The sequence below is a fragment of the Oncorhynchus mykiss genome, chromosome 9, assembly GCF_013265735.2.
Source record: "Oncorhynchus mykiss isolate Arlee chromosome 9, USDA_OmykA_1.1, whole genome shotgun sequence".
NCBI lineage: Eukaryota > Metazoa > Chordata > Actinopteri > Salmoniformes > Salmonidae > Oncorhynchus > Oncorhynchus mykiss.
In genome coordinates, this window is record NC_048573.1 from 20,818,792 (window position 1) to 20,833,166 (window position 14,375).

General features: G+C 40.9%; 1 protein-coding gene across 3 annotated transcripts in view; it reads right to left on the reverse strand.

Moving 5' to 3' along the window:
• The window catches only part of LOC110531729 (phospholipid-transporting ATPase ABCA1), a 227,524-nt gene that overhangs the window by 185,550 nt on the left and 27,599 nt on the right, over positions 1 to 14,375 (reverse strand). For all 3 annotated transcript variants that reach the window (XM_021615071.2, XM_021615074.2, XM_021615072.2), the window contains exons 8-9: positions 9,946 to 10,032; positions 9,454 to 9,649 (exon numbers count right to left, since the gene is read on the reverse strand). In XM_021615071.2, coding sequence (XP_021470746.2) covers positions 9,454 to 9,649; positions 9,946 to 10,032 — 283 coding nt within the window. The remainder of the gene's footprint in view (positions 1 to 9,453; positions 9,650 to 9,945; positions 10,033 to 14,375) is intronic.

The window sequence follows — 14,375 nt, forward strand, 5'->3', positions numbered from 1 at the left end:
ATTTAATACATTAGCGTTCCGCACAGTGCAGAAATAAGACTCTCACACACACACGCATACATTTTACTCTGCACACGTACACACACACAGTCACACGCCTACCTATCGTGGCTAACACACACATCACTCACTTAGACTGCACCTCTTCCAACATTCAAATAGAACTCTCCAGAATGTCATTCGAACAGGACTTTCTCTTAAGTGAAAGGCATACAATATTCCTTTCATCACTCACACACAGATACACACATACTATTTGTGCAGACATACACATACACACACAAATTCACATGAACATCTACAAACAATGCTCTACTGCAACTTCTACATCCAACAAAGGGCAATCAATGGTCAATTGGGCCGACCAACCAGTGCTCCCGCACATTGTCTAACCGGGCTATCTGCATTGTGTCTCACCCACCACCTGCCAACCCCTCTTTTATGCTACTGCCACTCTGTTCATCATAGATGCATAGTCACTTTAAGCATATCTACATGTACATACTACCTCAATCAGCCCGACTAACCTGTGTCTGTATGTAGCCTCGCTACTTTTAAAGCCACGCTACTGTATATAGCCTGTCTTTCTACTGTTGTCTTATTTCTTTACTTGCCTATTGTTCACCTAATACCTTTTTTGCACCATTGGTTAGAGCCTGTGAGTAAGCATTTCACTGTTGTATTCGGCGCAAGTGACAAATAAACTTTGATTTTAGTGTTTTACAATCATGTCAGTTTACAGGAGCCTCCCTGTAGAATATATATATATATATATATATATATATATATATATATATATATATATATATATATATATATATATATATATATATATATATATATATATATATATATATATATATATATATATATATACAGTACCAGTCAAAAGTTTGGACTCATTCAAGGGTTTTTATTTATTTTTACTAATTTCTACATTGTAGAATAATAGTGAAGAGATCAAAACTATGAAATAACACATATGGAATCATGTAGTAACCAAAAAAGTGTTAAACAAATCAAAACATATTTTATATTCCTCAAAGTAGCCACCCTTTGCCTTGATGACAGCTTTGCAAACTCTTGGCATTCTCTCAACCAAATCCATGAGAAATATTTTTCCAACAGTCTTGAAGGAGTTCCCACATATGCTGAGCACTTGTTGGCTGCTATTCCGTCACTCTGCGTTCCAACTCATCCCAAATCATCTCAATTGGGTTGAGGTCTGGGATTGTGGAGGCCAGGTCATTGATGCAGCACTCCTTTACTCTCCTTATTAGTCAAATAGCCCTTACACAGCCTGGAGATGTGTTTTTTGGGTCATTGTCCTGTTGAAAAACAAAACATAGTCCCACTAAGTACAAACCAGATGGGATGGCGTAACACTGCAGAATGCTGTGGTAGCCATGCTGGTTAAGTGTGCCTTGAATTCTAAATAAATCACTGGCAGTGTCACCAGAAAAGCACCCCCACACCTCATCCTCCATGCTTCATGGTGGGAACAACACATGCGGAGATCATCCGTTCACTTACTCTGCGCCTCACAAAGACACGGAGGTTGGAACCAAACAGCTCTAATTTGGACTCATCAGACCAGATTTCCACTGGTCTAATGTACATTGGTCGTGTTTCTTGGCCCAAGCCAGTCTGTTCTTCTTATTGGTGTCCTTTAGTAGTGGTTTGTTTTTAGCAATTCGACCATGAAGGCCTGTTTCACTCAGTCTCCTCTGAACAGTGGATGTTGAGATGTGTCTGTTGAACTCTGTGAAGCATTCATTTGGGCTGCAATCTGAGGTGCATTTAAGTCTAATGAACGTGTCCTCTGCAGCAAAGGTAACTCTGGGTCTTCCTTTCCTGTGGCGGTCCTCATGAGAGACAGTTTCATCATAGCGCTCGATGGTTTTTGCAACTGCAGTTGAAAAAAACGTGACATTTTCTGGATTGACTGACATTCATGTCTTAAAAATATGATGGACTGTCGTTTCTCGTTGCTTTTTTGAGCTGTTCTTGCCATAATATGGACTTGGTCTTTTACTTTTATTTTCTGTAATTCACCCCTATCTTGTCACAACACAACTGATTGCCTCAAACACATTAAGAAGGAAAGAAATTCCATTAATGAACTTCTAACAAGGCACAACTGTTAATTGAAATGCATTCCAGGTGACTGCCTCATGAAGCTGGTTGAGAGAATGCCAAGAGTGTTCAAAGCTGTCATCAAGGCAAAGGGTGGCTACTTTGAAGTATCTCAAATTTGTTTCAATTTGTTTTGGTTACTACATGATTCCATGTGTGTTATTTAATAGTGTTGATGTCTTCACTTTTATTCTACAATGTAGAAAATAGTACAAATACAACAAAAAAACTTGGAATGAGTAGGTGTGTCCAAACTTTTGACTGGTACTGTATATATACACTACCGTTCAAAAGTTGGGCATCACTTAGAAATGTCCTTGTTTTTGAAAGAAAAACAAAAAATGTTGTCCATTAAAATAACATCAAATTGATCAGAAATACAGTGTAGACATTGTTAATGCTGTAAATGACTCTAGTATCATATAGTGCTAACAATGAACTTATCCTAAAGAAAATGTTGGGAAACCGGGCCCAGGACTCTGAAACCCTGTTCCTGGAGAGCTACCATCCTGAAAATATTTAACTCTAAGCCTAATCTAGTGCATCTGATTCTACTAAATAGTTGGTTGATCAGCTGAATCAGGTTAATTACGACTGGGGTTGGATTGACGACCTACAGGAAGGTACAGTAGTTCTACAGGAACAGGGTTGGAAAGAACTGCCATGGGCTCTATCCATCATACATGTCAATGCCCTATACACACCATTTTCTCTATTATATGTGATTCCCCAGCACAGTTGGGAGTGTAAACAATCGATCCAAAAGGGCTCATTTCTCCTTTGTGGGAGGCCATCTTAAAAACATTTTAACAAGTGTTTACTGCCACAGACAGCAGTTTACTTCCCTGTTTTTTTTTTTCTTTAATGACGCTACACGATGGTGCCTAATCCCAACATAAATTAATTTGGGAGGGGTACATTTTTTTTACCAAGAAACTTTGATAGCCGTTTGTTGTTTCTATTTTAGTTTTCCTCAGAGTCCACTTTGAGTCTTGCAAAAGAGACGTACTGTATATTGGTTATTGTAAAAGAGACGTGTATTCCCATACTCATGTACTGTACAGAGCACTAAAAAGAAGCAAGTTAAGCTATTAGCATGCAGACAGAGGTGTTGGCACTCATTTAAAATGGCTGCTGCATTGTTTTACTCATTTGTAGTGGCGCCAGAACACAAATCCACTTTAGGGTGTACACTTTATTCCATGGAAAAACCAAACAGATTCAAATAAACATCCTGTGGATCCTCAAACTAACAGGCAATTAATGGAACAGGATAGAGCAGCCCCTAATTAGTACAATCCGAAAGACATTACACTTGAGAAATTGTGCTCAGTGGTAAGCGGAGGGACAAACACATTTGTGTAATGAGGAACTCAGCACTGTAAATAAATAGGTTGACTTGACAGGTCACATCCCTGGTAAGTTTTGAGATTCTCTCATTTTTTACTTTGGCGTCTCCTGGCCTCAGAAAACTTTTGCACTCTGTAAATAATCTATGAATATCTTAGCAGCCGACTATTTGTCAGGCTGAACAGACAAGGGCTCGGCTGCATTTTAAAACATGAACATTTGTTGGAAAACAGAGGCAGAAAAAACGAGCTACATATTTATTAAATGTCATTGGGAATAGCAACGGTATGTGTATGCCTAGCTGGTTACTGTTATACTAAATGGATGTATTGTCATTGGAGGAAGCATATTGAAGCCCATTTCCCAGAACAATACTTCAGTGATCAGGGGATTCATACAGGTCCCACATGACAAATGTGACCTTTGAAGCATTCATGAATGTCATTTCTAAACATGGTAGAGTGCCATGTCTGAGCTGTGTATACATTACCCAACATTGCTGTTGGACTGCTAAATGGATCCAAGACCACATAATAAGCCCTTTGCACAATAATAATAATAATATGCTATTCCAATCATTATTTAAAATTTTCAGAAACTGAAACACAATTCCTTAAACAGTAAGACAAAATTTACACATTAAAGAAACCTCCTTGGACTGTTCAAAACTGATGTTATCATTCTAGGAACATAGTACTAACACTGTAAGAACATTTAGGGGGGCCTCCCAAGTGGCGCAGTGCTAGCTTGCCACTAGAGATTCTGGGTTCGAGTCCAGGCTCTGTCGCAGCCGGCCGCAATCGGGAGACCCATGGGGAGGCGCACAATTGGCCCAGCGTCGTCCGGGCAACGGGAGGGTTTGGCCAGCAGGGATGTCCTTGTCCCATCGTGCACTAGCGACTCCTGTGGCGGGCCGGGCGCAGTGCACATTGACATGGTCGGCAGGTGTACGATGTTTCCTCCAACACATTGGTGCGGTTGGCTTCCGGATTAAGTGGGCATTGTGTCAAGAAGCAGTGCGGTTTGGTTGGGTTGTGTTTCGGAGGACGCATGGCTCTCGACCTTCGCCTCTCCCGAGTCTATGGGAGTTGCAGCGATGAGACAAAACTGTAACTACCAAATGGATACCATGAAATTGTGGAGAAAAAGTGGGAGCGATGTCAAACATGATTTCTCAGCTCACCTCCAATTCCTTCGAAATGTGTTATTTTGTGTTGAGATTGAAGTATTACTAACAACCTTGTAACATGTACAAAGGTGGGGTCAAATGAAAAGATGGTGAAGAAGAAATTTAGGGAAACTGAGGACCTCTGTGTAGAGCTCCACGACACCATTTGCAGGCCTCGAGACAGGCTATGGTGGAACAACATCGCAGCCTGGATGCTATTGTTACCTCAGCCGTGGAAAAGGCTGTGGACAACATTCCGACACCAAAGATTGCAGCTTTTCGTCGGACGGGGCAACAGTGTCTCCCGACGCCTCCTGTCTCAGCCTCCAGTATTTTATGTCTTGGGGGGCTAGGGTCCAGTTTTTTTTTTTTTCTCTCTCTCTCTCTCTCTCTCTCTCTCTCTCTCTCTCTCTCTCTCTCTCTCTCTCTCTCTCTCTCTCTCTCTCTCTCTCTCTCTCTCTCTCTCTCTCTCTCTCTCTCTCTCTCTCTCTCTCTCTCTCTCTCTCTCTCTCTCTCTCTCTCTCTCTCTCTCTCTCTCTCTCTCTCCTCTCTCTCTCTCTCTCTCTCTCCTCTCTCTCTCTCTCTCTCTCTCTCTCTCTCTCTCTCTCAGGACCTGAGTCCTAGGACCATGCCTCAGGACTACCTTGCCTGATGACTCCTTGCTGTCCCCACTCCAGTTTCAACTGTTCTGCCTAAGGCTATGGAGCCCTGACCTGTTCACCGGGCGTGCTATCTGCCCCAGACCTGCTTTTTTCAACTCTTTAGAGACAGCAGGAGCGGTACAGATACTCTGAATGATCGGCTATGAAAAGCCAACTGACATTTACTCCTGAGGTGCTGACCTGTTGCACCCTCGACAACCACTCTGATTATTATTATTTGACCCTGCTGGTCATCTATGAACATTTGAACATCTTGGCCATGTTCTGTTATAATCTCCACCCGGCACAGCCAGCCCTCATAGCCTGGTTCTTCTCTAGGTTGCTTCCTAGGTTCTGGCATTTCTAGGGAGTATTTCCTAGCCACTGTGCTTCTACACCTGCATTGCTTACTGTTTGGGGTTTTAGGCTGGGTTTCTGTTCAGTACTTTGTGACATCAGCTGATGTAAGAAGGGGTTTATAAATACATTTGATTGATTGCAGGTCCTGGTAGTCACAGATCCTGAATAAATAAATTACATTTTTAAATATTTGTTATATTGCCTTTTACTCATCAGAAGCTACATTTGATATGCAAAGGAGCAAGTTATTTATGCAGAATTTGGCTTTAACTAAATGGGATTTATTAGACAGAGCTGCTGGAACAACCCGTAACCTTAGAAGAGCTTGGGATGCGGTCAGGGCTCTACAAAAAGGGAAATCTCCCTTGCTTGATGGAACTATATCTGGTTCTATGGGATAAAGTTGATCCCCTGATTTTGGACTCCATTAATTATGCTATTGAGACTGGGTCCTCCATAGGGACCAGAACATTGCATGAATTACTCTGTTACTGCTTTGTTAAAAGGGAGATTGGCTGCAGATAATGTACGCATGTTATTGACATTGCTGACAATTTGCTGACAATTTACGTCACGACCACTCTGTTTTTGTCACTTGATGTTGAAAAGGCATTCAACCGGTTAGAATGGGGATATCTATGGATTGTTTTGGAGCAGTTTGAGTTCAATCATAATTTCATCTCTATGATAAAACCATTATACAACAGTCCGACTGCGTCAGTGACAACTGGTACCTGTCAACCGTCTCCATTTCCAGTACAATGCGGATCTAGACAAGATTGTCCTGTGTCCCCACTGCTGTTTGCTCTGTCACTAGAGCCCTTTGCACAGGCTGTCAGAGAAAGTATGACTATATCTCCAATTGCAATTCATGGGTCTACAAACTTTATCTCACGTCATACAGATGACATCATTCTGTTCCTCTTCAATGTTGGGTCCTCTCTCTCTCATGTACTGGAGTTGTTTGATGAGTTGGCTGGATACAAGATAAACTGGACCAAATCTGTGCTCCTCTAAATGAAGCAGCTATGCTCAGTTACCCTCTTTTGAACCAATAAGCACCAGCTTTACTTATTTGGAGGTTAAAATACATCCTACTTTGCAGAAAATTGTTAGAGACAACTTCTATGGCCTGTTGCAAAACATTAACAAGGATTTGCAGAGGTGGTCTAATCTAACTATTGTTACAGGGCAGAGTTACCCCAGTGAAAATGAATATCTTGCCCCGGGTTAACTTTTTATTCTTTATGATCCCTTTATCGCCACCTCCAACATTTATCTCTAACTTTATATGAAGTGGAAAAGGGGCCAGGATCAAACTCCCTACTTTGCGGCATGCTAAATGCACAGGAGGTTCTCAACTTATATCATTGGGCTTTTCAAATAAGAGCATTACAAGTGTGAATGGACCGTCAATCACTTGTACCTTGGAGAGCTGTTGAATCTGATCTGGTTGAACCACATCAACTAAAACAGTTTGTATTTGCTGGGGTTGGTAGCACAGTTCTGAACTCCGTGAATATATGGAAGAGGGTGTAAAAGTTAATAGGTTGTCAGGTCATCTCCAATATGGAACCATTTCAAATAATTGCAGTTGGACATCCTTTCACACAGGCCTCTTGGTCTTCAAAGGGTGTTTATGTTTTGAAGGTTCACATTTATTTCAAATCAAAAGTATTTCTAAAGCCCTTGTTGTAATCAGCAGATGTCACAAAGAGCTTATACAGAAACCCAGCCTAAAACCCGAAACAGCAAGCAATGCAGATGTAGAAACAGATGTATTTATATTGAGATTGGCTTTGCACAGATTTCAGGATATTAAAGACAACTATTCCCTGCCAGGATCCTCATACTTCCTGCATCTGCAGTTAAGGTCAGCTATGAAGGCTTATGGTGTACCCTGGAATTTGCCCTTGCCACCCAATGGCAGGCTGGATAGGTCCAGATAGGAGTTTTAGAGGGCTAGTAGCAGAGATATATTACACACTTGCGGGGAAGACTTATAAAATATTACCCATGGAGGTGGTATGGGAGTTGGAGAGGATGGGATTAAACCCTGATTGGGATCAGATATGGTCAAATCTGAGTGAGGGATCTAAGAATCTTAGCCAGCTCATTCACTTCAAATTGATTTACAGAAAATATGCAACTCCATATAAACGTTTTCTGATGAAAATAATAAGTCCAAACTGCACACACTGTACAAACAATGTTGTCGGTACTGTTCCCGGGATTGTCCAGTCACACACACATTTTGGAGTGACATATGCTCAGTGCTGTCAATATTGATGATGGTAAGCCTTATCTCAGATCCTTACCTGTGCCTGCTGAATGACGATTCATCTGTATCTTTGACACTTATTCCACATCGAATTCTACTAGCTGGATTTACAGCAGCAAAGAAAACTATTGTGCAGTTACGGTTAAATTCGGGGGTTGGCTCTGGAAATTGACGATATGTTTTCCAGAATATGGCTCATTCGGAATGCACAACAGCAAAACAATAGGGCGATGCAGTCCACAGTGCAGCATGGGCAGGGATATCCTCCGCCCTAAGAGACCGACTGGTTGGCTGACTTACCTCTCTTTTCTTGTTTCTTTTTGACTATCTCTACTATTTGAGAAGTTTGCTACGGGCTGTTGGTGGGAGATGGGTGGAGGCTTGGCCAAACTTGTACATTCAATTGTATTTTACTTCTGTGATTTTTCATGGGCTGGAGCTGCATGTACAGTATAACTCCAAGTATTTTTTTATCAAGGTCAAGGTAGGAGTATTGTATTCATCAGTTTGTTATCCTCGAATTGGCTTAGTGTTTATTCTTTGAAGTGGGGAAAAGATCATGCATTACTAGATGCTGTCAGCAGACTAGTCCCAGATGTTTTGGAATGCTTCTATTTAGGGCCTGGTTTTAATGCTCACGTAGGGGTTTCTTTTCTCTCCACAGTCTCTCTTCCTACCCCACGGTGATGGGTACTCCATGTATAACATTGTTTGGGCCTCACACACAATGGCGCAGCAGTCTAAGGCATTGTATCGTAGTGCAAGAGGCATCACTACAGATCCAGGTTCAGTCCCAGGCTGTGTCGTAGCCAGCCCGTGACCCTGGCCCAGCGTCGTTCGGGTTAGGGGGGGGTTTGGTCGGCCGGCATGTCCTTGTTCCATCGCACTCTAGCGAATCCTTGTGGCGGGCCGGGCGCGCTGACTAATGTCGCCAGTTGTACAGTGTTTCCTCTGACACATTGGTGCGGCTGGCTTCCTGGTTAAGCGAGCAGTGTGTCAAGAAGCATTACGGCTTGACAGGGTCATGTTTCGGAGGATGCATGGCATTCAACCTTCGCTTCTCCCGAGTCCGGACGGGAGTTGCAGTGAAGGGACAAGACTGTAACTACCAATTGAATATCACAAAATTGGGGAGAAAAGGAGTAAAAAAAAACATTGTGTGTTTGGGATCGCACGTGTGTTATGTCTGTTCTTTTCTGTCAATGCAATTTCATTTTTGCAGAAATAATTTTTTGTTGTTGTTGTGTGAACTCAAACTAATTACACAAACAAAGTAAGAACATTGAGGGAATTATCTGTTCACCCTAATACAAATATTGTATGCAGTGTGAATTACGGTTGAGATATGAGCTCCCCTAAATGCAACAAAAGTCAAAGTTTCAGTGGGCTCGAATTGAACCATTCACCTATTTCTTTCAGTTGGACTGACAAGGTGGTAAATATGACAATAAAAGCTTCAACAATTGAAATCAGTATTTGGATAGGTCAAGGCAGAGTGCACTATTAACAATACTTACTGGAATTGCTGCTCCTGGCCTTGTTTTCTGTGTCATTCCTCATCGCTCCAAAAGCAGGGAAATTCATGGTGGTCTTTGTGGAGTTGGAGTTTGATACTTTACCACAAAGTAGGATGTTCAGACTGCCAAATGCATCTGCTCTGAAATCCAGCCTATCAGCGGCCTTGAACAACATTGAGTTCTGCAACTTGTTCATCTGTATTGGTGGGGGTGTCATTGGAGGAAGATGCACAACTACATTTCAGAACATCACAGTATAGTACTTAATCTATTGACTTCAAGACAACAAATTGATATGATTACAACCCAATATCATGCAATTTCTCAATAGACTTGTCTTTAAATTTCCGTTTTTGTTATTGATTACAATGAGTCATACAAGCCCAGGTCACTAGGCGACACAGGTGTTCTCAACAGAAACTAATACTGAATGTTATTGGATTTCCATGTAGGCCCACTGTCCTTCAGATGGTAAATAACTACCACACCCACCTCATCAATCACGGTGAAGGCATCCTCTGTAGTTTTTCTCACTAATCCAAAGGTCTCGGACGGAGCCAAATCCAAAGCTGAAGGTAGCTAAATGAGGGAATAAGAAGTTGATTTAGCAAACATTGTTGATTTATATTCAATATATAATGTGTATTTGTTTGTAACAGGCTCAGTGTTTTAAAGGTTAAATTATGTATTTTACAACTTAATGTTAGATGGTTCCTCAATCTGAATTGCACTGTTGCCCTTATCACTCCCACTGATTTTTAGCTAGCGTTGGTTAAAGTTCGCTCATGTTCGTAGTGGCTATTAAAAAAAAAACATGGATTACAGTTTATTCTAGCCCATAGACTACTTTCACAGTGAGAAACCTTCTAAGATTATGTTGTAAAATACTGTACTTCTCCTTCAAGCTAACACCTCAGATGTTACCTCAAACACCTCAAGTGTTTGCAACAAAACTGGCCGACAGAGAGTAGTTCTGCATTTCCTTTTTCAGGTGCATGTCTTCAGTTTAAAATAATGGTTGCTTGAGGATATACAGCACTATATAAAGTGCTGTTACTGTAACAATCGAAAAACATCTTAGATGCAGCATTTTTCCAACAGTGCCCTCCTTCAAAAGCATTGGGTGCATGAGGCCTGTGGTAAGTGTTAGTCTAAGCAATGTCAAAACCAATATCTTCCCCAACAATGTTTATTGTGGATGTATTTTTATAAAATGGCAGGAATATGATTCATAGCCATACCACATATCTGATGTTAAGAACACAATGGCCCAAGGCAGCCCAGCCACTGCACGTTTCCTTTGAAACGCTATCATTTCCATGTGTCAGGAGTATGCTAACATGAGTCCCCCATTGAACCTTCACTGAGAAAAACAATATAGCTCAAATCCATAGAGGGAGAGTGCTAAAGAGAGAAAATGAATCCTAAATCCCCCAGTTGTATTTATGAAAAGTTTAAGCCACAGAGCATTTACAAATTCAAGGAGGTGTCACTCGAATCCCCATTTATCCTGCAGCCCTCATTGAGTTCTCAGTATATTCATTTTGGTTCAATTTTACCGTCGGCAGCAATACACAAGGAAGCCGAGACGTGCTGATTAGAAAAGCATGGGCATCTCACTTAGGAAATTTGGGATGAAACAGCTTGAAATCACAGCTAAGTAGTCAATGGGCAGAAAGAGAGGTCTTGGGCTGTATCGTATTAATGGCTTGATAAGTAGACCCATGGCACAAGGCAATCTCTCAGAGCCATTGGGTGAACTCTATGATGTTTCGTTCTTGATCTGTCATTTCTCAGCTGTGTTTCCAAGGGAGGCTAGAGCATGGAATGGTGTTACAAAAATAGAACATTCATTTCATTGTGGACTCAGAAACCACAAAGGTTACCAAGACAGTGACCTTACTAGATGTAATGGGAACTTTAATGGATACTGTAACTTCAGAAGGAATGCCCCCAAAAGAACCTCCTCAGATTTCTGTTGTTTCAGAGTTCATAACATCCAAGCACCCTAAGCACCTTAAGTAATAGCTCTGTAATTTACTGTACTTTCACAACACAGTATGACTGGTTACTACAATACATTTACCATGTGATGGGGGCTATATCTTAATGTTGTTTCAGAATGTGTAGTTGATTCTGTTGATGCTATTGACGTCATACAGTTTATTCGGAAAGTATTTAGACCCCTTGACGTCTTACATATTTTGATAAGTGGACAGCCTTATTCTAAAATGGATTAAATAAAAACAATGCTCATCAATCTACACACAGTACCACATAATGACAAAGCAAAAACTGTTTTTTAGAAATGTGTATAAATTTATGACAAAAAATAAACTGAAATATCACATTAAAATAAGTATTCAGACCCTTTACTCAGTACTTTGTTGAAGCACCTTTGGCAGTGATTACAGCCGAGTCTTCTTGGGTATGATGCCACAAGCTTGGCACACCTGTATTTGGGGAGTTTCTCCCATTCTTCTCTGCAGATCCTCTCAAGCTCTGTCAGGTTGGATGGGGAGTGTTGCTGCACAGCTATTTTCAGGTCTCTCCAGAGATCAATTGGGTTCAAGTCTGGGCTCTGGCTGGCCACTCAAGGACATTCAGAAACTTGTCCTGAAGCCACTCCTGCGTTGTCCTGGCTGTGTGCTTAGGGTTGTTGTCCTGTTGGAAGGGGAACCTTCGCCTCAGTCTGAACACTCTGGAGCAGGTTTTATCAAGGGTCTTTCTGTACTTTGCTCCCATCATCTTTCCCTCAATCCTGACTAGTCTCCCAGTCCCTGCCATTGTAAAACATCCCAACAGCATGATGCTGGCACCATCATTATGGAGAGTCTTCCTACCCAGGAAGACTCGAGGCCGTAATTGCAAAGTTTTTGCTTTGTCTTTATGGGATATTATGTGTAGATTGATGAGGAAAAGAAACAATTTAATCAATTTTAGAATAAGGTTTTAACGTAACAAAATATGTAAAAGGTCACAGGGTCTGAGTACTTTCCAAATGCACTTTATATTGCACTGGTTCCACCAGCCATCAGTATTATCAGGACTTTGTGTTCTTATGTATTCCTGTGTGTCTTTATTGTCCCTGTAGCTATGTGCCCAATGCTGGTGACAATTCCAATTTCTCCTCTGGGGATAATTAACTTTTATTCAAGTAAATTATTCTATGTTTAAAACACACTACCAACCACTTTGTTTTCCAGAAAATATCCACGTTGCAAAAGTAATATTTCTAAGCTACTGTAATGTGCACCTGGACCCTTGTAAGACAAGAAGATAGCACCGGTTACTTTCTGTACAATGCTCCCTATAACCTCACTATATTGTGCTCTGTGTTCCCTTAAAAATATATATTATGTCTCAACACAACTAAATCACCCACTACCACTCAATGCTGTCTCGATAAACCCAGACTAAATTTTTTTATTTCTAAAGTCCCTTTCTTTATGTATTTGTTATCACCACTTTTCTTCAACCCCAAGCTCTCAGTGTGTGAAAGGGTATTTTTTTCTCCCCTCCATTTTGCTCAGGGGAGCCAGATGACTTTTTTTTGCCATATCTTGTCTGGCATTTTCTTCGATGACTGAAAATGCCTCCAAGCTTAAGTTGTTCAAATGGCTTTTTTTCCCCTCCATGAACTTCTTGCCTCATCACTTATTCATTGCTTTTGCTGTCCCACAAATTTTCTCTCAAAGATAAACTGGGAAGGGAAGTGGACTCTTGTCGCCTCTACAGGAAGTAAGGTTTCAATGAAATCCAGCAAATATCAATGCTAAATAAATCTAATTGTTTCTACTTTACAACGGTTAGTGGAGACCAAGAGAGGAGGAGCATAGAGAAAAAAATTAAATTAAGAGGTCGTACAGACATTTGGCCTCTGGTGCTCTTGAGCCAAAAGGGGTCCCGTAAATGGACAGATATTGGCCAGATATGACCTAATTTGACTAAAAGGTATATAACTCCCCACGCCCATGAGCAAAAGCATATTGTTAGCCAAAAACAAAGGATTGTGTGGTTTCTTGCGTTAAGTGACAAAACATCACAAAAGCATCTTTAATGAAGCGCAAAGCTCAGCTTCTCAGGCTTAGGAAAAATCTCCCTCACCTTGGGTTTTAATCAAACATACTTTGCCCCCACAGCCATCCAGACCGTTATATCATCATGCCAACGTAATATATACGTTTCTAATTTTGTCAGAAAGTCGTTGTCATTGCAAGTTAAAGCGTAACATTAGATAGCTAGCTAACGTTAGCTGGCTGGTTCGCTAGATCTGTGTAGTAATATCTCAGAAAGTAATTTGCATTGCTAGTTATAGCCTAATGTTAGCTAGTTAACTAACATTGGAACCTAGTTGGCTATCTTTAGCTAGCTAGGACAATCTGTTTTGTATTGCTAGTACTCTATGGATTGGGATTATGGTTCATTGCTTAGCTAGCTGCATGTCTAAACAAAAGACTCCAAGTTAAAGCGTACTGTTAGCTAGCTAATGTTAGCTGGCTGGCTCATTAGCTAATATTCTTGAGACTAACATATTTCAAAGGTGCAATAAACCAAGCAGGTTAAAATGGTGAGTGCCTTTGACAGTTTTGACCGCAGGAGGCTCTGTTTGGTGCAAGATTGAAAAAGTGAACTCATGCACTGGAGTCAATGAGGTACAAGACACAAGATTCAGTAAGGAAAGTACTCCGGAGAGTGCAATCTAGAACATAAACCCAAATGGTTGCCAACTCCACACACTCATGGCAAAATCTATAGATATAGTGCTGTCAGTATAGTGCTGTCAGGTCCGTCATTATTGGCACCATTGGAAAAAAAAGAGTGAAATAAATAATACACACACTGAGTTATAAAGTATGCACATTATTTGTTTTACTACTATATTATTTTAAACGAATACAATTAAACCCAAATAGATTTTG